This window comes from Amblyraja radiata, chromosome 33 (genome assembly GCF_010909765.2).
Source record: "Amblyraja radiata isolate CabotCenter1 chromosome 33, sAmbRad1.1.pri, whole genome shotgun sequence".
Lineage (NCBI taxonomy): Eukaryota > Metazoa > Chordata > Chondrichthyes > Rajiformes > Rajidae > Amblyraja > Amblyraja radiata.
Window position 1 is genome coordinate 19,730,379 of NC_045988.1, and position 25,704 is coordinate 19,756,082.

At 42.7% G+C, this 25,704-nt stretch overlaps 1 protein-coding gene across 2 annotated transcripts in view; it reads right to left on the minus strand.

Annotated features, from left to right (window-relative positions):
- msantd2 (Myb/SANT DNA binding domain containing 2) overlaps positions 1 to 16,893 on the minus strand; it is a 32,105-nt gene extending 15,212 nt beyond the window's left edge. Inside the window, exons 1-2 of one of the 2 annotated variants that reach the window (XM_033049907.1) lie at positions 16,316 to 16,893; positions 5,974 to 6,322 (exon numbers count right to left, since the gene is read on the minus strand). In XM_033049907.1, the coding sequence (XP_032905798.1) occupies positions 5,974 to 6,322; positions 16,316 to 16,687 (721 nt within the window). In that variant the 5' untranslated portion in view covers positions 16,688 to 16,893. The remainder of the gene's footprint in view (positions 1 to 5,973; positions 6,323 to 16,315) is intronic. The other variant, XM_033049906.1, reaches the window with a different exon arrangement.
- Between the last annotated feature and the right edge of the window lie 8,811 nt (positions 16,894 to 25,704).

The window sequence follows — 25,704 nt, forward strand, 5'->3', positions numbered from 1 at the left end:
TTTAGCCTTTATTCTAAACTGGTCATCTATAATGATTTTGCTTCAGATTTTACATGATTTTTATTTAAATTGCAGTTACTATTTCTATTCAATTTGAAATGACGCACACACACGCAACTATTAAGTGAGAAAAATAGGTTTGGGTCATATAATCCACCTAAAAAGCAAATGAAAGTTTTAACATTAAAACAAACCAGTAATGTGATGTTGGGGGTTTCAAAGGGAATGGAAGATATTACTTCTGGACTGAAACGCATGCCAACATTGTGACCATGTCAATCACCCACAAAAGTGCTATGCTGGTCCAATACTGTTGTTTTTTTAGTAATAAAGGGTACTTTGCTAAGTTTTCATCCAAATGGATCCATGTCTTAGAAACTATTCAAATTCAAATTTTAACTTTAATACTCAATTTAAAACTCTTGTTTTGAAAAAAATGTACAATTAATTTGGGTGGTTCTTGAATAATGTACAGAATTTTCTCTTACATAGCAATGGTAAAACAACTTTGTAACAAGACTAGATCAGCAAGGGTATCAGGGGTTATGGGGCGAAGGCAGGAGAATCGGATTGAGAGGGAAAGATAAATTAGCCATGAATAAAAGGCGGAGTAGACTTGATGGGCCGAATGGCCTATTTATGCTCCTAGAACTTATGATCCTGTAAGACTGGCACCAATATATATCAGCAATGCCGACCTGCTCTAGTCAGATGTGAAAAAAAAGTGTCCATAGAGACAGGCCTCATTGGGATTGACAACTTTAAGTAGGCCTAAGATCTTACTCGAGTTATTGCTTTTTAAATTCCCTACACAAGAAATAAAACTAGTGTTTTCAACAATCCACTGAAATGTGGCAACATTCCCACATGTTCGAGAAACCACAACTTTTATGCGCATAAAAACAGTACCCTTTTCTCGTTAGGGTTGGGGAAGGATTGGTTGGTGACCGGCCAGATGTGGAAGACTCAAAAACTAGAAGAAAATCCTTTTATTTAAATTTTGAAAGTTCCACCTTTTATCACATTAAATGTCACCAATCTAATAAAGGACTTGACTATGGTCCATAGCTAACTGAAATTCAAGAATTTTTGTACTTCAGATTATCTTAATTCCCATCAAAAACATAATCCGAGCCAAGTTCAAGCAACTGAAGTGTAGGAGTACTGCAATTATCCCAAATCATCTCGGCTAATGTATTGGTGTGGAGTGGGATTTAGGTGGAGGAACAGGAAAGCAGGGGGGGGCAATGAAGGTATAAGTGTGGAAACATTAAGAGCACAAGAAGAAATATTATGCTGATGCCATACTGCACTAGCTTTTACTGGATGAACTGGGATGGACAATCAAAGAGCAGACAAAAACATTACACCAAGATATATCAGCATGATGCCATAGCAGGAAAAGTGACAACTACTGAATGGAGACCGGCCGCAACTAGTGGAGTTGTTGGGCGGCACAGTGGTGCAGCAGTAGAGTTGCTGCCTTACAATGCTAGAGACCCCAATTCAATCCTGACTACGGGTGCTGTCTGTATTGAGTTTGTACATTCTCCCTGTGACCACGTGGGTTTTCTCCGGTGTCCTCCCATATTCCAAAGACATGCAGGTTTGTAGGTTCATTGGCTTCTGTAAATTGTCCCTAATGTGTACGATGGAACTAATGCACTGGTGATCGCTGGTCGGCAGGGATTTGTTGGGCCAAAGGGCCTGCTTCTACGCTGTATCTCTAAACTAATTCTTAACAGGTTTTATAGAAAAACACACAATCACTAAGCTTAATTATGTGCAATTAACTATCAGCCTCTATCAGATTTATTACTTTATAAAATGATCTTAGAAGGTAAAGTATTACAGAGGTAGAACTAGATTGCATGGTTATGGCTTGCAGCTGTCAAAGGGGAACTAGAAACATAGAAATTAGGTGCAGGAGTAGGCCATTCGGCCCTTCGAGCCTGCACCGCCATTCAATATGATCATGGCTGATCATCCAACTCAGTATCCCGTACCTGCCTTCTCTCCATACCCCCTGATCCCTTTAGCCACAAGGGCCACATCTAACTCCCTCTTAAATATAGCCAATGAACTGGCCTCGACTACCCTCTGTGGCAGAGAGTTCCAGAGATTCACCACTCTCTGTGTGAAAAAAAGTTCTTCTCATCTCGGTTTTAAAGGATTTCCCCCTTATCCTTAAGCTGTGACCCCTTGTCCTGGACTTCCCCAACATCGGGAGCAATCTTCCTGCATCTAGCCTGTCCAACCCCTTAAGAATTTTGTAAGTTTCTATAAGATCCCCTCTCAATCTCCTAAATTCTAGAGAGTATAAACCAAGTCTATCCAGTCTTTCTTCATAAGACAGTCCTGACATCCCAGGAATCAGTCTGGTGAACCTTCTCTGCACTCCCTCTATGGCAATAATGTCCTTCCTCAGATTTGGAGACCAAAACTGTATGCAATACTGCAGGTGTGGTCTCACCAAGACCCTGTACAACTGCAGTAGAACCTCCCTGCTCCTATACTCAAATCCTTTTGCTATGAAAGCTAACATACCATTCGCTTTCTTCACTGCCTGCTGCACCTGCATGCCCACTTTCAATGACTGGTGTACCATGACACCCAGGTCTCGCTGCATCTCCCCTTTACCTAGTCGGCCACCATTTAGATAATAGTCTGCTTTCCTGTTTTTGCCACCAAAATGGATAACCTCACATTTATCCAGATTATACTGCATCTGCCAAACATTTGCCCACTCACCCAGCCTATCCAAGTCACCTTGCAGTCTCCTAGCATCCTCCTCACAGCTAACACTGCCCCCCAGCTTAGTGTCATCCGCAAACTTGGAGATATTGCCTTCAATTCCCTCATCCAGATCATTAATATATATTGTAAATAGCTGGGGTCCCAGCACTGAGCCTTGCGGTACCCCACTAGTCACTGCCTGCCATTGTGAAAAGGACCCGTTTACTCCTACTCTTTGCTTCCTGTTTGCCAGCCAGTTCTCTATCCACATCAATACTGAACCCCCAATGCCGTGTGCTTTAAGTTTGTATACTAATCTCTTATGTGGGACCTTGTCGAAAGCCTTCTGGAAGGATATCTAAATTAAGTTAGAACAGGGAGACAGTTGGTAATTCAACTGCAGAGGAGAACATAATTGGATTTTGACTTTGGTTAGATTAGTGAGAGCATGTCAGAAAGTTTAACAAAAATGTCATTAAATACAACACGAGTGACTGATGTAATGTCCAACAAATCACAAATTGTAGAATATAACATTAGCACAGCAATCAGAGGGTATCTTTAGCTTGGTCATTGAAGCAAAGCATCGGGCCCACACCCCAAGCATTGTGCCCACATTAGACCCATTGGTTGTTGTAGCGGCAGATTATCATATCTTTCAGGTAATTAGCACCCTAGCCGCTTTTTGGATGAGCATGGTCTTCTAAACGCAGGCAAGCTCACTCAGAGACCTTCAGAGCATCTTCTCAGATATGACTTCAAGACAGTCTTTTGATGAGTAAATGCTTTATTGTTGCTAGAAAACAGTAAGATACATCCAAGTTTCTTCCGACTCGTTACGGCAATCTTCTTCAAACTCCAACTTATTGCTTTAGACATTAGCAAACTCCTAGTGTCGCCCGGAAGTGGCAGCGCTGGTAAATGGCTGCGGCTCGCCTGCAGTCCGTTTGTCTTTACTTTTTTATGTTGTTTTTTTTCGTTTTGTCTAGTTAGTTTTTGTTTTTTAGGTTGTGTTTATGTGGGGGAGGGGGGTTGAAACGGGGCTTGCTGTCTCTCTCTTCGGGGGAATACGACTTTTTTTATCGTATCCCCCTTCTCTGCCTCTGTCTGCGCTGAGGCCTGATGGCGGAGCTGGCTGCCTCGAGACTCCGGAGGCAGAGCCAGTCAGTACTTGCACTGGGCTCGCTCCCGTGAGGGCGGCCCAGCTCGGGGCTGGAACGGCGCTCCCGTCGGAGTGGCCCAGCCCGAGGGAGGAATGGCGCTCCCGTCGGAGTGGCCCAGCCCGAGGGAGGAACGGAACTCCCGTCGGAGTGGCCCAGCTCGAGGGAGGAACGGCACTCACGTGAGGGCGATCCAGCTCGGGGCTGGAACGGTGATCCGGTGGCTGGGACGGCGTTCTGGCGGCTATGACCTGAGTCCGGGGTTGAGCCGCGGGCCAGCGGCTGCATCCGTTGGACTGGAGGGCGGCAGCTTCGACCACCCCGGGCCGCGGTGTTTGAGCCGGCCCGTTGCGGGGTTCGGTGAGCCACGGGACTGTTTGTACCATCGCCCGGTGGGGTATCGCCTCAGCGCAGAGGGAGAAGAGGAGGGAAGAGACTGCAGCCCTAAGATTTTTGCCTCCACCACAGTGAGGAGGTGCTTGGAGGACTCACTGTGGTGGTGTTAATTTGTGTTTATTGTTGTTATTATTGTATGATTGTATGTATGACTGCAGGCACGAAATTTCGTTCAGACCGTAAGGTCTGAATGACAATAAAGGCATTCAATTCAATTCAATTCAATTCAACACGGGCAAGATCCACATGATCTCACGTGCTGCTCTCACATGGTAGAAGGGTTAACCTCCCCCATGGCTCTCCAAACTCATCTAAAAAACTAAACTTCTGCGCGAGCATCTAAGCTCCAAACACACCCAAAAACACGTCATAAATCCCACCCACAATATAACGGGTAGTCTAAAATTTAAAGGCACATGCCATCCTCAATGACATGCAAAACAGGCCAAATGGCCACTACAGTTCTGTCTCTTTTGAAAAGTATTGTCAAGATTTTCAAAATATGTTTGACCATTAATAAACCACATATCCAATTTCATCTAAGTAAGCACGAGTTACAAAATTAGTAGCAAGAATAAAGAGGTAAATTAACCTGCAACTCGCACTCCTTTAGTATATCTGCATTCACAAATGGTAGCGAGAGAAGACTGAAGTTTGGTTGAATCCGAGTGCCAAGATAGTTGGTCTCAATAAAAACAAGCACTAAAACTACTATCTTTAGATGAACGAAGGTGATGCTAATAGATCCAGTGCTGAGTATCATTCATGGATGTGGATCATTAATGACCAGACAATAATTGCATGCAATGAAAACAATGATACAAGATTGTACACTAATTTTACTCTTGTGAACCTATTAGTTTAATTGTGGTGACTCTTTGCCATACAAGACTTTATACCACCCGGAATCGCAGCACGATGGCAGCCTCGCCAACAGTCTGCCTGTCTTTTCGTCTTTTTTGGGTTATTTTTAGTGTGTTTTAAAAGTACGTGTTAATGTTCTCTGGTTTGTTTTATGTGGGGGGTGAGGAAGAAATTTCAATCTCTCACCTTGCCAGAGATGCGATTGTTTTTCGGATCGTATCTCCGGTCGCTCTGAGGCCTAACATCATGGAGCTGGCGGCCATGCTCGGGACTGACTTTGAGCCCCACCGCGAGGCCGTGGACTTAACATCAGAGCTGATCCCTCGCCTGGGATCGACGCTCCAACCGCGCGGCCTGCGGATTTCACCATCGAGGACTAGCCCTGACCCGGGGTCAGATCGCCCGGCGCGGGGGAGCTGAGATTCTCTCCCCCTCCCCCGATGCAGGAGCTTGATTGTCCCGACTGCCGGCTACGGGAACCAAGATGGCCCCGTCAACAGAAGGCTCGAAACCCTCGAGCGCGAGAGTACAAAGAGAAGAGATTGAACTTTTTTTTCACCTTCCATCACAGTGAGGAATGTGGAGGAGTCACTGTGGTGGATGTTTATGTTAAAATGTATTTTGTATTCTGTTGCTTTTTATTGGTATAACAGTATGGCAAATGAAATTCCTCGTATGTTGCAAAACATACATGGCTAATAAAGTTTTATTATGATTATGATTAAATCAAAGAAGACAGACTGATTCAAAAGCCAGAAATGACAAGACATATGATCCTCTGGTTGTACTAAAAGTATAATGCCAACAAGTTGCTCACCTACATCCTGATCTGCGTCCTGGTACACAGCGAGATCCTGCCTCTGGTAGACCTGCAGTTCCGGCCTCGGATTCATAAGCACCTCCTGCTTGATGAGCAAATCTGGTTTTTCGTTTCTGCAATCTTCCAACTCTGTTGGCTGAGCTTCCCGGCTTTCTTCCAGATTAATAGTGACTGGTTTTGTGTCCTGGTAGAGTCCACTGCTGTCAATAAGGACAGGCTGATAGGCGTGTGGTTCCCACACGACAGGCACGCGTCCAAAGACCTGCTCCAGCTGTTGAAACGTATAGTTACAGGTTCTCTTACCACGACCTCGTTCCTTCACTCGACTATAGCACCTCTTTAGAGTCTGTATAGGAATGAAAATAAGGCAGACCTTAAAAGTAGTTTTAAACACGAATTAAAATGTATTCTTTCTTAGAACCCCAGAACTGAAGGACTACTTTCCTTCCTCCCACTGAGTGCAAATCCAGAAACTCCTATTTGATCTCCTAAATTTTGACCAAAAATGCTTTATTTACTGCTCTTGGTGCTGTCCTACATTACAGGCCCAGCTTGCCCTTCAGATTCATACTGTGAACAAAGAAAAACTTGATTCAGTTTAAAAAAAAAATCTTACTTGATACATGCCAATCTAAGAAACAGTAAAAACATAGTTTCACTCTCACACTTATAGTGTTCAATGATGGTGACAGCAGACAAGTACTCTCCCGATAGTGGCAGGAGACTGCCAAGGGTGGAACAGTAATTAGTGTCTTTCCTGAGGACCAGTAGCAAAATAATCTTATTTCTTATTTCCCTTAATACACAAAGTTGAGACAATAGTGACATCAGGACTATGACGCATTCAAAGTTATAGGGACCCTGACTAAAACATATTTATTTATTAAAGCAAAGGCCTCATTAGACATCATGCCTGAAGTGGTTAAAATCACAAAGAAAGTTACGTGGGACGATTATTGTGGACTTTTGGTGAAGCTAGGTAGTAAATTTACAAGTTTTCACCTCGCAGAAGAAAATGGGCGCTTACATCAAAATCTGAGAGATTTGGAAAGTTACTTAAGAGATTCTGCTGTTGTTACATAGAGCAATATACTGCAAATAGAGCTGTTCAATACCTAGCTCCTTTGTAAAAGTCCCTCAGAAAATCCTGGTGATACTTTCCTGGTCCATCACAGCTTCTAAAGACAAAAAGCCAGGTAATGTTTCAGGTCTGCATTTCCACACACAACAATTCTCCTCACTCTAGTAATGCCAATTGCCACTCTAGTATGAACATTAAAGGATTCTTATGTTGGCTATTATAAATTAAAGGTTCCCAGTCCCTATAGAAGTATAGGCCAGTGGGAAAGTTAAGGAATTTGGGAAAGATATTCAATATTCCCTAGTGATGCTGCAAGTGTAAGTGTTTTTAATTCAAACTGTTTCAATGCATTTACAAAAAGATGCAACACATTAAATGTAAAATTATAGGTAGTTAACAACTAATGTTTCCAAAGTCTGTTATGTACATTTATTAAACACGATTACTTCACAGCCTGTAAACCACAATACAATTTCCACAGGTATTATTCTACAAGCAGTTGTACATAGCACTCTCTGTCCACCTCCAAAACAGATTTATTGAGTAACATATAATAACAGTATGACTTACATTGCCTCACATATACCAAGGAACAGGGAATTGATTATTTCTACAACATGCCAAAAATATCCAATTTAAAAAGATAGTAAGTAAAAATGTGGGCAGAGAAGGACACACTGATTTTGAGTCCCTCTCTTCTGCTCCCCTTACTCAGCTTAAAACATGTCAAAGCAAATCGTGATGCACAACTTCCATGCTGTTCAAAAATCACCTCAGCACATGTACGTTCAACCCTGGACAAACTGTTACTTCAGTGCACGTATCCTTAAAATTATTGGGAAGACTGTTCTATGTCCATTTTTTAAATTACCATTACCTTATTTTGGGAAGAGCTGTCTCTTTATTTTTAAATTGTATTTTCTCTCGTTTCAAAGTTTAGGAACTCCTTTCTCTCCCCCACTCCCCAGAATCCAGCGATTCAAAATTTAAACCACTCAAAAAAAGGGCTTTCAATCCATAGACAACAAAGTTACCTTGCAGCTTCCTTTCTAATGCAAACCATTTTTGTGGATGAATGATACAAGGATAAGTTCAATTCCCATCCATTAAAAAAAAATAGAAAAGACAAATTGTTCATTAAATGGAGTGGAATAAAAAGCCAGTGCAACCATGAAACTAACAGATTGCAACAAAACTCCATCTGGCCCAACAACCTTCAAGCAAGGAAGTGTCATCCTTTGCCAGTCTGGCCTATATGTGACCCACAAATATGTGCCTGATTTTAATTCATTTTTAGTTGAAACACATTTTTTTTTCCTGGGAAAAGAGCAAACACTTGAGGAATCTGGAGGTGACTCAACAAATGCAAGACGATGGAGACACACAAGCAATTAGATGGGAAATGGTTGTTGCCACTTATTGCAGCAAAATCTTGCTGAGATTGACAATACTTCAGTAAACCCTCACTTTGAGTAGTGTATGTAATTGTAATCTCTACATCCAAAGGCTCATCTGGTAGCACTTGCCCTAGAGCAATAAGGTTCAAAAAGTGCCGATGAACTGCATTGTTAAAGTGTTTAAGAAGGAACTGCAGATGCTGGAAAATCGAAGGTAGACAAAGGTGCTGGAGAAACTCAGCTGAAGTAGGCAACGTTTCGGGTAGAGACCCTTCTTCAGACTGATGTGAGGGTTGGGGAGGGAGAAGAAAGGAAGAGGAGGAGCCAGTGGGCTGAGAGAGAGCTGAGAAGGTGAGGAGCAAGTAGGCACAATGGGCTAAGTGTTCGGCTGGCAACCGGAAGGTAGCCGGTTCGAATCCCGCTTGGAGTGCATACTGTCGTTGTGTCCTTGGGCAAGACACTTCACCCACCTTTGCCTGTGTGTGAATGTGTGTGAATGTGTGTGAGTGATTGGTGGTGGTCGGAGGGGCCGTAGGCGCAGAATGGCAGCCAAGCTTCCGTCAGTCTGCCCCAGGGCAGCTGTGGCTACAGAAGTAGCTTACCACCACCGAGTGTGACTGAGGAGTGAATGAATAATGCGATGTAAAGCGCCTTGAGTATTAGAAAGGCGCTATATAAATCCCATCCATTATTATTATTATTACCTGAAATTAGAGGTCAATGTTCATACCGCTGGGGTGCAAGCTGCCCAAGCGAAATATGAGGTGGGGCTCCTCAAATTTCTGGTGGTCCTCACCCTGGCCATGGAGGAGAACCAGGACAGAAAGGTCGGATTCGGAATGGGAGGGAGAGTTGAAGTGCTGAGCCACCGGGAGATCAGATTGGTTATTGCGAACCGAGCGGAGGTGTTCGGCGAAGCGATCGCCAAGCCTACGCTTGGTCTCACCGATGTAGAGCAGCTGACATCTAGAGCAGCGAATACAATAGATGAGGTTGGAAAGACTACTTGGGTCCTTGAATGGAGTCAAGGGGGGAGGTAAAGCAACAAGTGCAGCTCTTCCTGTGGTTGCAAGGGAAAGTGCCCGGGGACGGGGTGGTTCGGGTGGGAAGGGACGAATTGTTAAAGTTATCTCTTGTGTAATGAAGTGAAAGTGAGCATATAACTTTCTACTCAAAAGGTTTCTAAGTATCATACACTGAAATCAGGATTGACTTTAGTGCCTGGTCAGTGCGACTGGGCTGAAAGGGTTGAGAGACACATCCCGCCCCCTCAATTTATTCCAAGTCCTATCAATGCATGTTTTGAAAGGGGATCTTGTACAAGCATTAGCACTTGGATGGTCTGGAAAATACTAATCCTGGTAACTTTTCATAGGTACAGTAAACCCTCGTTATAACAGACATTGGGGAGGTGCAGGCATTGGGGGTGGGGGGGGGGGGGGGGGAGGTGGGGAGGAGGAAAGAGGAGATGGGGTGGGGAAGAGGAGAGGAGAGGGTGCCCATTATTACCAATTGTCCGTTATAACCAAGTAAGGGATTATCATTGCATATAGTTGTATGGAGTAGAAACAAAGAAATGCAGATGCTGGTTAATACACAAAAGAACAAAGTGCTGAAGTAACTCAGCAGGTCAGGCAGCATCTCTGGAGAACATGCAAACACTTCTGCTAATATATCCAGCTATTTCTAGGTCAGCAATCAGCTTTCATAGAAACTATAAGAGTAGAGATACAGGAGCAGGCACACTTTTCATTCACACCAATCACCCACCTCCAGTTTAAATTCCATTTGGAATATTTTGGAGGACCAAGAAACCAATGACGGGTAGGCACAAATTCTCACCCTCCTTGCACATCGTTCGCCAATGATTTCTTCTTCACACATCCATTGATTCAAACACAACCTTCCCCTCACCATGACCATTAACTGTTTAAGAAAGAACTGCAGATGCTGGAAAAATCAAAGGTAGACAAAAATGCTGGCGGAACTCGGCAGGTGTGGCAGCATCTTTGAAGAGAAGGAAAAGGTGACGTTTCGGGTCGAGACCCTTCTTCAGACATTGCACCTTTTCCAATGGAGACAATAAAATAATGAACTTTGCCGCTAACAGGGGCCCAGCAATCAAGTTGGAAGATTACTTCTCTTGTTTGGATTCACCTCAAATTATGGCAATCTTTCACACCAGAGTGGCACAGAGGTGGGACCTACATGCAGGCAAGTAAACAGTACCCAGGCCAGGGGGCAAGTTATTTTGTGTACAGGTCCCTGGTGGCAAAAGTCACACACATTCCACACTGAACTGGGCAGATAGGAACCAGTGGTGCAGTTTATAGGTCATGCCAGAATAGAATGCATCAGATGCTTGGGACATAACATAACCTGTACAAATGCCTGCTCAACTGTCTAGATGGTTAAGATAATCAATTTTTAATATTACATAAAGCTCTGCACAGAGCCTTCAGACCATTTACTCATAGGCCTGAATATTGTAAATACACCAAGACCAGGAATAATTAGCAAATAAAATGATAAGGGAAGTTATGATAGAAAAGCCTGGCTATGACCATCAGCATTGCAGAAGTCTCATTATTTCCATATGGCATTGATTGGTATTGTTGTAGCCCATTTCTCCACAAGCAGAATTCATGGCAATATACTATTAACCAGAAAATTGCTGGAAGCAGCTACAATTGTGGATATTAACAGGAAGCTGTGTAAGCTGCAGCAGGAACTCAACTAACTTCACAACAGAATTAAAATATCTACCAAGCTCGTCAGTGTATTGTGGGAAACATATCCAACTGTCCCAGTTATGGAACCATACCTTGCAAAATAACCCTTAACACCAAAGCCCCATGAATGCCCCTGGCCCTGACCCTGCACTGCAATGCAACATAGATGCAGAGGCAGGTACTTTTCATCACTATTTGAATGCACCAAGAAAGCCCTGATCTGACCCAGTGCATTGATTGTGGTGAGGGTATACTCATGATTGAGCATTCAGGAGAGGGAAGACATATGGGAAGACATATTCAAAACAGAGAAGGTTGCATTTCTTTATCTACCTTGCCTATCCAACAGTGACAGAGCACCAATGCTTTATTTTGATTATGTATTGGAAGACACATTTCAGTTCAGGAACCATCACTGCAGGGGAGGAGGGGCGGTTTAAGGTACAGCATTGGTCAATATCTTTATGGCTGTAAAGAACTTCTCTCAGCTTTACACATGGAAGATATTCAAATTCATGACGATGGTCAAGTCCCTCACAGTAGCATATCCCATCTCAAATAAGCTTTTAAACCAACAATTCCGATTACTTCCAAGAATTCTCTTTCCAACGTAAAGCCCCAGAATATTGCTGGTGGGAGAAATGGAGCAATGAATATCATGGAAATAGTCCTGAAGCATCTATCGTGCTGGTACTCATTACTAAGGATTACAATCACATCTGTCCTTCATTATTGCAAATTCAAATAGTTATAAAATCTTGCTGCACTTAGCACTGGGCTGATTAGCTGTGACCAAACGACCAACGATGCTCGAGTGGAATTCTGAAGTGAACATCAGCAATATTAAAGGTACCCTCTAAGCATATTCCTGCAGACATCAATGTTATCAGCATTTACTGGGTTCTTTCTCCTACTACTATTGTAAGGGGGGGGGGGGGGGGGGGGGTTGTGGCATGCCCTCAAAATGGTTTAACTGTGGCAAGTTACAAAAGTGTAAACAACTATTTAGTATATTGTCAATTCTCTGTGAAACGTTTGGAATGTGGAGTCTCATGGAGGATCTAGATCCCCCCCCCCCCCCATTAAGCTTTTGTATATGCCCAACATGTCAAAGTATAGCCATGTTAAGTGCACAATGGAAAAGACTAATTTGCTGTACCCAATCCAACTTGCAGATCAATTCAATACTTCACGCTAAGGCAATGCAGCGCACAATTGAATTTCAGGATCCAACAAGTTACTTTCTTTGTACTGTAATGGCACCATGCTGCGTGTAACTTGCCAACATAACAATGACTTAAAAATTATGCATTCATGAACAGATTTGAATGCGAGTTCCCATTTACTTTCTGTCACCAGCTTGAGAAATGAACTGTAGTTTGGATGAAGAGTTGCTGATTGTAAGTTAATAGTTATTAATTATAAAGCTTAGTGAGCAAAGACTGATTGATTGAAAGAAACAGCATGTAAACAGGCCCTTTGACTCACCAAGTCCACACCGACCATCAGTCACCCATTCGCACAAGTTCCATGTTATCCCACTGTCTCATCCACTCTCCGCGCACACAAGGGGCAAATTACAGTGGGCAATTAACCTGTAAACCTGCAAACTCCACACAGACAGCACCTGAGGTCAAGATTGAATGCGGGAATCTGGCGCTGTGAGGCAGCAGCTCTACCATCTACACCACTGTGCATTATTATGTCAGTGAGACCTAATTGCAAGTTCTCAAATAATGACGATTTAATTTTAAATAAAAGCAGTCAGATTTTTTTTTTTTTTTTTAATTTCTGGACCATAATAATCATGGGTTAAATTTATTGTTTTTACTAATATAAAATGCTTTCAGGTAGTTCCATTACTGACTAGTGCATCCATTATATCCGATTACAAATTTTCAAACAAATTCCAACATAAGTTTAAAATCTTTCGAGCATAGCGTCTCCTGCTGTGAACAAGAAAATTGAACTCACAAATAAATAACATTTGCCTATTGCTTTTAAATTAAACTTGCCGATAAAACATTGCCAAGTTGAAAGCAAATTCTCTAAGTATGATCTTTATAGATGCTGACTGACCTGCCGAGTGTTAAAAGTACTTTTATTGGTCCTGAGCCACATTGAAGTTCTTATTTACTCTGACAAATGAGACATAATGCAGCTTTTTTTTTTAAATGCCCCCAAGGTATTTGAATATGTACTGAAATACAAAACAAAAATCCCGCACTACATTAGCTACACTTTTTTTTATTCGAAGGGTGAGATTATTCATAAAATTTAATTCTAACTGACTGGTCAATTTTCGATAGTTCTTTCTGTTTAATGACTATCAAGTATTAGTACAGACCTTATGCCTCATTTACATTTAATTTTATGAAGGTTACATGTTCTCTGAAATGTTATGTGTAAGAAGGAACTGCAGATGCTGGTTTAAACTGAAGATAGACACAAAATGCTGGAGTAACTCAGTGGGACAGGCAGCATCACTGGAGAGAAGGAATGGGTGACATCTCAGGTCTGAAGAAGGGTCTCGAACCGAAACATTACCAATTTCTTCTCTCCAGAGATGCTGCCTGTCCCGCTGAGTTACTCCAGCTTTTTGTGTCTATCTCTGAAATGTTATGCAGGATCAAAAATCAGTAGAATTTAGATAAAAAATGAACGTATATTTAATCTTTGGAAATATGCAATATTTTGAATACCACTGAAACATTGTCACTATTGCAAAGCTAAAAAAAAACAATTACATAAGGTCTTTAATGTGAATAAAAACACAATCGCTGTTGGCAGATTGAAAAGGTGTTAACTAGATCAGTGACATACATACAGAATTGTAACATGCAACTTTTACACCTGTCCAGACTCCCTGGTTAACAAGTTATTCAAAATCAGTCCTCTTAGAAAACAAAACATTACTCCTATATTACTGTTTAAGAATGAACTGCAGATGCTGGAAAAATCAAAGGTAGACAAAAATGGTGGAGTAACTCAGCGGGTGAGGCAACATCTATGGAGCAAAGGAATAGGTGACCTTTCGGGTCGAGACCCTTTGAAGAATTATCTGCTTTACCCAGATTATCTGCTTAAATTTATGGAATAGGCCTTATTTTAACAACTAAAGGATGTGACATCTAGTTGCAATGGTTGGTTCCATGACTCAAATGCTCAAAGTGTCACCAGTTTTTAAAACCAGAAAAGATACCTAGCATTTAAACTACCCTTGGCCAATCTGTGTCCATGGGGGTGGTTTCTTGAACTTACAACCTTAGATGTGAAAGAAAAAGGCTGCTTAAAATTGTAAATGATATAAAGATATGAAAAACAGAAGTAAATACTCGTGAACTAAAGGTTATAACTACTGATATAAAAAATAACTGGGCAGATTAAATTATAACCAAGTTTTAAGATGCCATTGGAATATAATATCACACATGAATGATATCAAACCAACTGAACTAAAGCTGAAGAAAATTTGCCAAACTTGCCAATTTGCCAATGCCAAGCATGGCGTTATACAAACAGAATAATATGGCAACCTTATAGGTGAAACAGTTGAACACCTTGGAACACGACTTTCATCTGTGGCACAAGACAACACAAACCACGCCTGGAATACTGCAGTCAGATCTGGAGACAGACATGAGAATCACTCAAGACCTGGACACAATCCAGGGGGGGGGAAACCCCCACTAATCACCAATGTCAACTGAACTACAAATAATAAAGATAGAAGTTGAAAAATAAATCAGCCTTTGAAGGACAGACATTATTGTCTTTACTTTTTCCCTAGGAAGATGGATTTTCTTCTTTCAGCTCCAAACTCAGCCCCATTCCAATCTTAGTTTGTTTCGGGTTTGTAAAAAAGGAATGTAACCACCTGGAGATGGAATGATAAGACAGGAACAATGAAACTAATATCCAGTCTAAATGTGGGGAAGAAGCAAAAGTTTCTGATTTTCAACTTGGGAATTAGAGATCATCATGCAAAAAGGTAACGGTTTAAAATGTTGCTTGTGACAAAACTATAGGACTCAGAGGATGGGTAGATAGACCGCGACATACTTTTGACATTTGTGAACGTGGGGTCATAGATTGAGGCTGCTGTAAGTTTAGATAACTAAGTAAGGTGTCATCAATTACGTGCACCAGTGATTCAGAAACATGTTTGTGCTCTATTAAGTAAGAAAGGAATTTTAAATGCAAGTGATTGAAACAGATATGGAAGAAAAAGATATAGTATGATAAACATGAAACTACATTTAGCATCTTTCTCAAGGTAGAAATACAATCTAGTCTGACAACACTAGATCTAATTATTTGGCTTTCGGCCCAAAACGTTGCCTATCTCCTTCGCTCCATAGATGCTGCTGCACCCGCTGAGTTTCTCCAGCATTTTTATGTACCCACTAGATCTAATTAGTTGACTAGCCTCTGAAATTACCTAACAAGGTAACATAGTCATTGAACCCTACTATCAAAGTATGATCCTGTGATTTTATTTTGAAAACAGAATGGTTAGAGTTTGGAATGTATAGTGGATTAAGTAAACTCAGTTGTAGTTTTCATATGGAAGCTGAATAAGTATTTCAAGGGAATTAATTTGCAGGGCTAAAGGGAGAGAACAGGCAATGGGTCAACCCGAATTGCTCTCACACAGAGTTAGCATGGATTCGAAGATCTCCTGTGTTGTAACTATTGTGTGAATGGAAAATTGGTTAATTCTGTGGCCCAACTCCACTTAGTACCAGTTCCATATCAAAAACAACAGAAACCATTCACAGGTACAGGGGGAAAAGGGGCTTAGAAATGCCCAAACTGAATCAATAAGAGATGGGAAACATGAAATAGATGGCAAGTTAATTACATAACACGAGTTACCACACAGATTAGTTGGTTTGGGCTATTCAAAACAGTAGAGTGCCCTTTACATAGTCCCAACTGCACTACATACAATATTGCACTCCCTTTTGTTACACTCCTGTCCGATTGTACTTACGCATGGTATTGCATGCAAAACAACATTTTTCACTGTATCTGCGGCAATAAAGTACCATTGAACCATGGAGACGGTGCCTGCAAGACACCGGTTATTGGTTACAGTTAGTTTACTCGCCAGGAGTCTCGGCTACCTTTATCCTCTCCTTGCACTGGTTAGCGCTTCTCTCGTAGCCCATTTCCCGCAGGGCCTGCGAGATCCTGTCGAAGATGTGCGAGTTGCGCAGGTTGCCCTCCAGCACGTCCTGTAGCCGCTCGTCGCCCCACACTGCGATCAGCGCGTTGGTCTCGGCCGGGGTCCAGGAGATGCCGCGGCAGGCGGCCGGCCGGCTCGGGCTGGGGGCCGGGTTCTCCACCGCCCCGCTGCTCCAGCTGGGGGTGGGAGGCTCGCTGGCAGGGTCGCCCGCCACTTCTGTCCAGGTGGGAGCGACGATTTGGAGCGAGGCATCGGCCGCCGCGCTCGGCCAGCTCCGACTCGGGGAGTCCGCTGCCCTGGGCGCCGCCATCGTCCACCGTCTACATCCGTGCACTCGCCCCGGGAACTGTGGGATGCAGAGGGGCAAACCCTGCAGCCCCCTCCTCCCGGGACAAACACCACAGCCCTTAGCACCCGACAGCTACAAATAATGCCCGGAAAACGCTTCAATTACTTCACCGCGACCCGCAAACTCCAATTTAAACGCAGAGACGCGGCCATTCCGCCAGCAGAGCCCCGTGCCCCGCACAAAGATGGCCGCTCGGCGAGCATTGTGGGACATACGTCCGCCCGCGCCCCTTTGAAAAATGGCGAGCGCTCTCATTTAATTGGACTGGAGAGCGGTTTAGGTGCAGAAACTGGCCCAAAGTATTTCAAAGAGCAACGTCAGGTCGCTGAAAGCTTTCTGCGACACTAGAACGGGATTCGCGAGGTTACACCCGGCGGAGCGCATAGGAAGCAATCGCGCCCCGCACAAAGATGGCGGCCGTGATTTGTCATTCAGTTCATTACTGCCTGTAAATTCACGCAAACTTCGGCTGAAGTGCTTTGAAACGATATAAACATCGATAACAATCAGAACGCGTGTCTAATAGGAGAGCGTGTAAGCCCTGGGTTTATCTCCGAGACCCTACGGCGGCCTGGTGCCCCAAACAAAGATGGCGGCAGCAGCCAGAGTGAACCCGCTTAATTCGAGGTGATTAGACGTTTCTCTGATTTATCACCAATTCCGAAATAGAATCGCGTGAACCCGAAACATCTTAATGTGTAACGTTACCCCGCCACGCCTCAGAACTGTATGCAATTTGAAAACATAGATTTACGTACTTTAGATTGTATGATAGCAGGTCATATGGGTCGAAGCTGTTGCCCCCTTCAAAGATGGCGCCGGTGACTTCCACCCGCTGCATTGTGGGACAGTTGACTCAACATGGGGCCGTTACCCCTATACCGATGGAGCCAACACAACTACATTCCTTGTCCACTAAACCGTCTGGGCATAACATTACAGCAATGTTATAGTATTAGAAGCAGTTGGTAATATCAGTCATTCTAAAGAGACTGTGTTGAGTTCCTTCTCTCTCTATCCCTCCCCCAATTCACACTAGCTTCTCATTTTCACCCTACAAACAGCTTACAATGGCCTGCTAGACAAGAATGTTGGAGACACTCTGCGGGTGAGGCAGCATCTATAGAGCGAAGGAAATAGGCAATGTTTCGGGTCAAGACCCTTCTTCAGACAATGGCTTTATCATTGTTACTTTTTCACATATCTTTCATTCATTGTTCTTTATCTCTCCACATCACCATCTATATCTCTCGTTTCCCTTATGCCTAACCCGTCTGAAGAAGGGTCTCGACCCAAAAAGTCACCCAATCCTTCTCTCCAGAGATGCTGCCTATCCCGCTGAGTTACTCCAGCTTTTTATGTCTATCTTCGTATTGAGTTTATATTTATTCCATTGGATATACTATTCTGGCCATAAATAAATGGAGGGGACCTCTTGCCCCAAACAACTATAGCATTGGTCATGTCAACTTGAGGATCATGGGACAAAGAGGAGCTACTCTCTTATGCCTAACAATCCTTGAAAGAAGACCTTGTCCCAAAAAAGTGTTGAACTTCACAGTCCAGGCAATTTATGAATCTTTTGTTTGACTTGTATATCTATTTGAGGTGTGTTTGGTATCCCACCACCAGTTACATTTTCCCCAGTCTTTGCCCCTCCTCTCCACTTTTGGTGTTGCTCTCCCTGGTCTATTAATTCCTCCTGCTCTCACTTCCTCAGGAACCCGTGGGATGTACACCTCCTCCCTCACGACCATCAAGTTACCTAAACAGTCCTGCTCAGTGGGGTAGAGATTCACGGGCACCTCCTCCGACCTTGGCTGTTGCATTCAGTGTTCACAATGTATACCTGTACATCAGTGAGACCAAACATAGTCTAGACGACGGTTTTGGAGAGCACCCTCACTCTGTCCATAATAGCCACCTTGAGCTTCCAGTTGCATGACATTTCAGCTCTCCTTCCCATTCTCACAGTAACCTGTCCATTCACTGCCAGGATGAGCCATGTGCAAAGTAGATGACAACTCGTATTCCATTAGGGTTGTAATCCAATGGTATGTACGTTGCCTTTTTCACTGTCAGGGAACCCATACCCTTCTCTGATCCTCTTCCATTCCTCCTGATCCACCCAGATTGTCTCTCACTTTGTTCACTTTTACCAATCACCTTACCATTATCAAGATCTGTCAACCACACCTACTTGGTTCCATCTCCCCATCATCTCTCCCTTACCTGGTTACACTCTGCATCTTTACCTTGGAGATACAAGAGACTGCAGATGATATAATGTGGAGCAAAAAAAAACTGTGGAACTCAGTGGGTCAAACAGCAAATGTTCATGCATTGTGTGAACAGAACTGATGCAGGATCTCAACTCAAACATCAGCCACACACTTTGGCTCCACAGATGCTGACTGATGTGCTGACTCCTATAGCAGTTTGCTTTTCATTTTGTAACTACCTTCACCACCACTCACCCCAGCTGGCTCCATCAGCTTATCATCTTCCCATCTCATCTGGTTCCATCTATCACCTACCAGTCTTTGCTTCACTCCTCCCTCTCATTTTTACTCTCTCTACTCACTCAGTCCTGATTCATGGTCTTGATCCAAATTGTTGACCATCCCTTTGCTTGCATCAAAGTTGTTTGACACACTGAGCATAGACTTTAGATTTTAGAGATAGTGTCTTTAGAATTGTGTCTCTACTTTATTCTTTTGTTTAGCCGTGCACCAATTCCTGCCATTCAGTGGAAATCTATAAAGATGTTCAACAGCAGGGATCTTGCTTCATTCAACATGGAACTATGATTAGTTCTTAATTCCTATATTACCAGCTCCAAAATGCCACTTGAAATGTACTAACCACTACGGAAATAAAAATTATGATATGATTATTTTCTAGAATTTTACGTGTTATTTTCAAAGTGAAACTGCGTTTCAGATTAGAGGCCTGACAAGCCGTTTACCCGCGGGTTGGTCTGTTGTTTGTCACGTATTAATGATTCAGATAAGAATGTAGGTGGCGTGATTAGTGTGTTTGCAGGTGACCACAAAATTGTCAGTAGAAAGGACTGAAGATGGGTGTCTCAGGTTACAACAAGAACTAGTCAACTGGGAAATTGAGCAAGGGAATGGCTGATGGAATATTCACTTGGGCAACTATGAAGTGCACTTTGGCAAGTTCAAGTAGGGCTGGACATACATAATAAATTGCAGGGTCCAGGGGCATGCAGTTGAATTGAAAGAACTTGGATACACTGCATAGTTCTTTGAAAGTGGCAACACATGTGGGCAGAAAGGTGAAGAATGTGTGTAGTGGATTCAGACCCGAAATGTCACCTCCGAAGATGCTGCCTGACCCGCTGAGTTACACCAGCATTTTGTGTCTTTTTTAAAGGTGTATAGTGTGCTTGTCTTCATTGTCCAAAGCATTAAGAAGAAAAGTTGGGATGTCATGTTTATAATGGTGCAGAATATTGGTTAGCTCACATTTGGAGTTCTGCATCTAATTTTGGTCACCACTCTGAAGGAACGGTGTGAATATTCTAGAGGAGGTTCGCAAAAAATAAGGGTGTTGCCTCAATTGATTGATTTACCTAAGTTATAAGGAGAGAATGGATAGGCTGGATTTATTTTCCCTGGAGCAAAACTGGCTAAGAAGTGACAGGTTAGAGGTATATGTGAGAGGCATAGACAGGTAGATGTCTGTTGTGTCTGTTTCCAGTGACAGAGGTGTCTAAAACTAAAGGGCATATATTTAAGGTCAGAAGGAGAAAGTTCAAAGAGCATTTGGTGGGTAATTCTTTTTCACAAAAGAGGGATAGGATTCTGGAATGAACTGCATGAGGAGATGATGGTGGAGGAACTGTAACAACATTTAAGAGGCATCTGAATACCTACTTGAATGAGCAATGCTCGTGGAGCAATGCATATGGAATTAATGCAGGCAATGGGAATAGAATAGATAGGACAAAATGTTGGGACAAATGGCCTCTTTCTATGTTGTATAACTCATGACTTTATGACCACGATGCCTACCACTGCATGTGGTATAAAATAAATTACAGGACAATGATGAATAAAGAAGGACACTCCATTTGGTTACATTCAACTGTGTAGAAAGACTCTAAATTACAACTCATGAATCCAATTCTTGCATTGGGTCTCATATGGATCAGTACTGAGCTCTCAACTCTCACAGATGGTTAACCAGGCTTCTCTTTCCTCGGTTGTTGCTTGTCACCTGTCTTAAGAAGGGTCCTGATCTGAAACATCGTATGTCCAATTCCCCCCACAGTTACTGCCTGCCCTGCCGAGTTTCTCCATCACTCTGTGTTTTGCTCAAGATTCCAACCTGTAGTTCCTTGTGTCCCCAGCTGTTGCTTGACCTTCCAAGTACTTACAATGGTTTCTGCTATTATTTCAGCCTCCCGCTCTGTAATTTCTGCAGAGCCAGGTTGAAAGAAAGGACAACAAGCTGGCAGATGGATTACAACATGGGAGAACTTGGGATTATTCAATGGTAGGAGGACAGGAGACATTTTTCTTATTCCATATTATATATTATTTAAATTATAGCAATTTTAAATGTTAGGGATACCATAGGTTATTACAAAAAATGGTGTGCTGGTTCACTACGCAGAAAACATGCAGGTACTGCAAGCAATGACTGTAGTTATGTTGATTTGCATTGCCAGAGGGGTTAGTATACATGAATAAGTCAAAACGAATTAAACATGGCATATATTCAAAAATATTGGTTTGAACATCTTCTCATTGTAGTTCACTGGTTTTAATTTACGTAGCTGGATTGCATTCTTTAATCATAGCAATCTAACACAAGGTAACCGAAAATATATGTTCTAATTACATATTCTAATTGACATGACCAATGAATACAAAGGGCAGAGAAGAAAGATAATGTTTCTTTTTTTCAGGATCCGGGCATCACTATTTATTGCCCACTATTTATATGGATCATGTGTAGGCAGAGCAAATTAGTTTAACTTGTTCAATGTTCATCATGCACATTGTGGGCGGAAGGCCCTCTTCCTGCGTTGGTGTTCCTATACACTTGTTGCCCTTGTCCTTCTTGATGGTAGAGGCAGGCAGGTTTAGGAGGGTCTGGGAAGTGAGTGGGAAAGAACTGCAAATGCTGGTTTTAGGAGGGTGAATCAAGATTATGCTATTAGTGTGTTGAAAGCTGGCATGGATCCTAGGTTGAATGTGCTGTAATATATAAGTAAATCTAATCTCCATAAAGAAACTAAATGTAAAAGGAAAGTATGCAGTAAAGATAGGACCTGCAGGAGTATAGATGGATAGAAGGATCTTGGAGGTGGAAGTCCATAGCTTCCTGAAAATGGCAACACAAGCAGGTAGGGTAATAAAACCATAACACATATTTATCTTCATCAGATGGGGTGTTGGTTATAAAAGTCAGGAAGTCATGTTGCAATTGTATAAAACATTTGTCAGCCACATTTGAAGTATTATATGTTTTTCTGGTTGCCTCATTACAGGAAGGATGTAGAGAGGATGCAGCAGGTTTTACCACACTGTTGCCTGAATTAGAGAGTATTAGATGTAAGACGGATTGTTTTATCTGGAAAACAGAGAATGAGAGGCATTTTCCCAGGATGGGAATGTCAATTAGAGGGCATAATTTTAAGGTGAGAGTGAGAAAATTTAAAAGAGCTTTACGAGGCAAATTTGCTTTGAGAGAGTGAGTGGTCGATATCTGGAATATGTGGCTGGGGAAGTGGTGGAAGCAATATTTAAGCGGCATTTCAACAGGCATGTGAACTGTGGGGGAATAGAAGAATGTGGACATGTGCAGGCATGTGTGCAGTGTCAAATGGCTTCATGGTTGGTATAGACACCGTGGGCTGAAGGGCCTGTTCCAGTGCTGTGCTGTTCCATGTTCTATGTGCTTTCATTGCCAAACATTTTTTGCCATCCAGAGAGATGTATACTGAGGTTAAAGACTCACCCTCTACTGCTGTCATTCCTCACACCAGTTTGGACTCGAAACTTACTAACTGAGCACCAACGTAATAAGAGTCAATACAGTATCAGTTTCTTCGCAGAACGCACTCTTGATTTAATGAAGCTGAGATTCTATTGCATGCGTTATTCAAGGGGTGCCTCCTTGTGAGCATTCACCAGATGTGATGGTATGCGTACGATACAATACGATGCGATAGAACTTTATTTATCCCAGCAGAGAAATTGATCTGTCAACAGCCATAAAAACACTAATTACATGAATCATGACTTGAAAGGGCTTGGGGGTGCAAAGATTGGGGGGGGCGGGGGGGGGGGCAAAGACATGGGCCAACAGCCTGCATGGGTCATCATCAAGGGGTGATCGGCATTTCAGGTTGTCCATTTGAATGTTGCTGCTGTCTTAAGAATTGAGTATAGCGCACCAACATTAAATAGTGTGTTTGTGTACTGCAGATTCTAGTTTATACCAAATATAGACATAAAATGCTGGAGTAACTCAGTAGGTCAGAAAAAGAGAAAAAGGATGGGTAACGTTTCCGGTCTGGACGCTTCAGAAAATAAACAGTGTGTGTGTATGAAACTGCAACATTTATCTGAATAGTAACATAACCTAATGTCTTCCCTATTTCATGTCTGTAGATGTAATTTTTGATGTTCTGGTGCTGTGTCGCAATATGTAGCTACTGCCTGGCTGTTGAAAGAATATTCCCCTTCACTTTGATGTTGCACAGATGGTCTGAATGGTTTTGGGTGGATAGCCTGCCCAGACAAGGTGAAGGAGCTGTCTGGAATGTCAAATTGTGGAACATGGGCAACTATTCTGACTAAGCAGCTACAGTTGGAAGTCAGCACTATGGAATACACTGCAATTGATTTAATGTCCAGACCAGAAGCTGAGCTGCTGACTGACCCCAATCAGAGGTCATTTCTCCTGCTGTTTTCACTCTAATCCTTGGAGTCAGATTTCTGTGTAATTTTATAAGACTTCCTTAATGTCAAAACAAGGAAATGCATGTTTACACTAAAGGACACAAGGTGCTGGAGTAACTCAGTGGGCCAGACAGCATCTCTGGAGAACATGGACAGGTGACATTTCAGGTCGGGACCCATCTTCAATCTTCTTCAAATATCACCTATTCATGTTCTCTATAGATGCTGCCTGATCAGCTGATTTACTCCAGCACTTTGCATCCAAGACTTCCTTAATGATGTGTGGGTGGAATAATTTCATGTGCACTATATATCTGCTGTCGGAGAGCAATCTTCTCATGTGCAGCATCTCATTGATCATGTCGAGATGCAGCCCACAGAGATGCAACACCTCTCTGTTCATGTACAATATTTTCTTACTCCTGGAGGACCATTGACAGCTCTCAAGGGCAGTTTATGTTATTAGTCTGCTCCTGCTTGATAATGGACTGACTTCAAGAGGACATCCTCCCTTGTTGGTGGCCTCCCTCCTTGCTGTTTTAGCCAAAATTGAGGAGACGATGAACACTGAGTAAACCATTTATTGTGCAGCACAATGGTGTGCAGTAAATAATGTTGTTGCCTTTCACATCCAAAGCTTCAAGTTCAATAGTGATCTACAGTGCTGTCATCTGTATGGAGTTTGCATGTGGACCTTGTTTATTGTGTGGGTTTCCTTTGTGGCCCATAAAGAATAAGGAGCAAATTAGGAGACTGCAGATGGTGGAATCAGGATCATAAAACAAACTGCAAGACAACTCAGTGGGCCGAGCAGCATCTGTGTGTGTGGGCAGTGGGGAGGATGTAGGAGCTGTTAACAATTTGGATTGTTTAATATTGAACTATTTAATGTTGGTGTGCTATTGAGTCTGCTCTGCCATTACATCATAGCATCTATTTTTCACTCTCAACCCCATTCTCCTACCTTCTCATAACCTTTCATGCCCTTACTAATCAAGAACCTATCAATCTTTGTTTTTAAAATACTCAATGATTTGTCGTCCACAGCCATCTGTGGTAATGAATTCCACAGATTCACAACTTTCTGGATAAAAAAAATCTCCTCATTTCCATTCTAAAAGTAATTTTTTTTATTCAGAGACTGTGGCCTCGGGTCCTAGAATCTTTGTCTACTGTAAACATTCTCTCCACGTCTATCTAGGCCTTTCTAACTAACGAGCAACCTAATGGTTGGGGATGGGGAATGGGGTATGAGGTATGGGGTGGGTGATTGATGGACCAATGAGGGATGAAGGATGAAGCTAGGTGAGGGGGGCATGGGGTTGGGAAACTGAGGCAGGTGAATAATAGGTAGAAGCAAGCAAGGCAAAGAAATGTGGATAGGTTGGGGAAGGGGTATGTGAAAATGGATACCAACACTGGAGAGTGATGAGCATGGACACAAAGCTCCCAGTGTTGGAATCAGATGGGTAAGGAAAGTGATGATGGGTGAATCAATGTCCCATTGGGAGAATTGTGTGGTGGTGAGTGAACGACTTGTGTCCGTTCACTCACTAACTGCTGTAGACCCCATCTCTGACTGTGCCTTTCACAAATCGATTATCATGGTGATGGACACTGAGGTTTCCCACTCACTCTGTGTCCTTTCTCATTTCAGTGTTTCTTCCAGGTGTTGTTCAACATGGACGTGCACTGATTGGTCAGCTGAGGGAAGAATACAGTAGGTCTTCGGTCCTAGACTTGTTGCTATGACACATTTTTAGGGTTTGGAGTCAGTCCTGAGACTGAAGGTCATTCATCTCAGCTGAATACCACTGTACTGACCTCCATAATGGGTGGAAGATGGCGGATTTCAATAGTCTCAGTTACTTGACGGAACTTTGGTAATGCAGATATTAAACTATTTTATGAATTTATTAGTGGAACAACATGTAAATAATTCTGAGTGTAGTAACAGGGAACTGCAGATATGGGTTTACAAGAAAAGGACACAAAGTGTTGGAGTAACTGATCAGGTTAGGCAGCATCTCTGAAGAG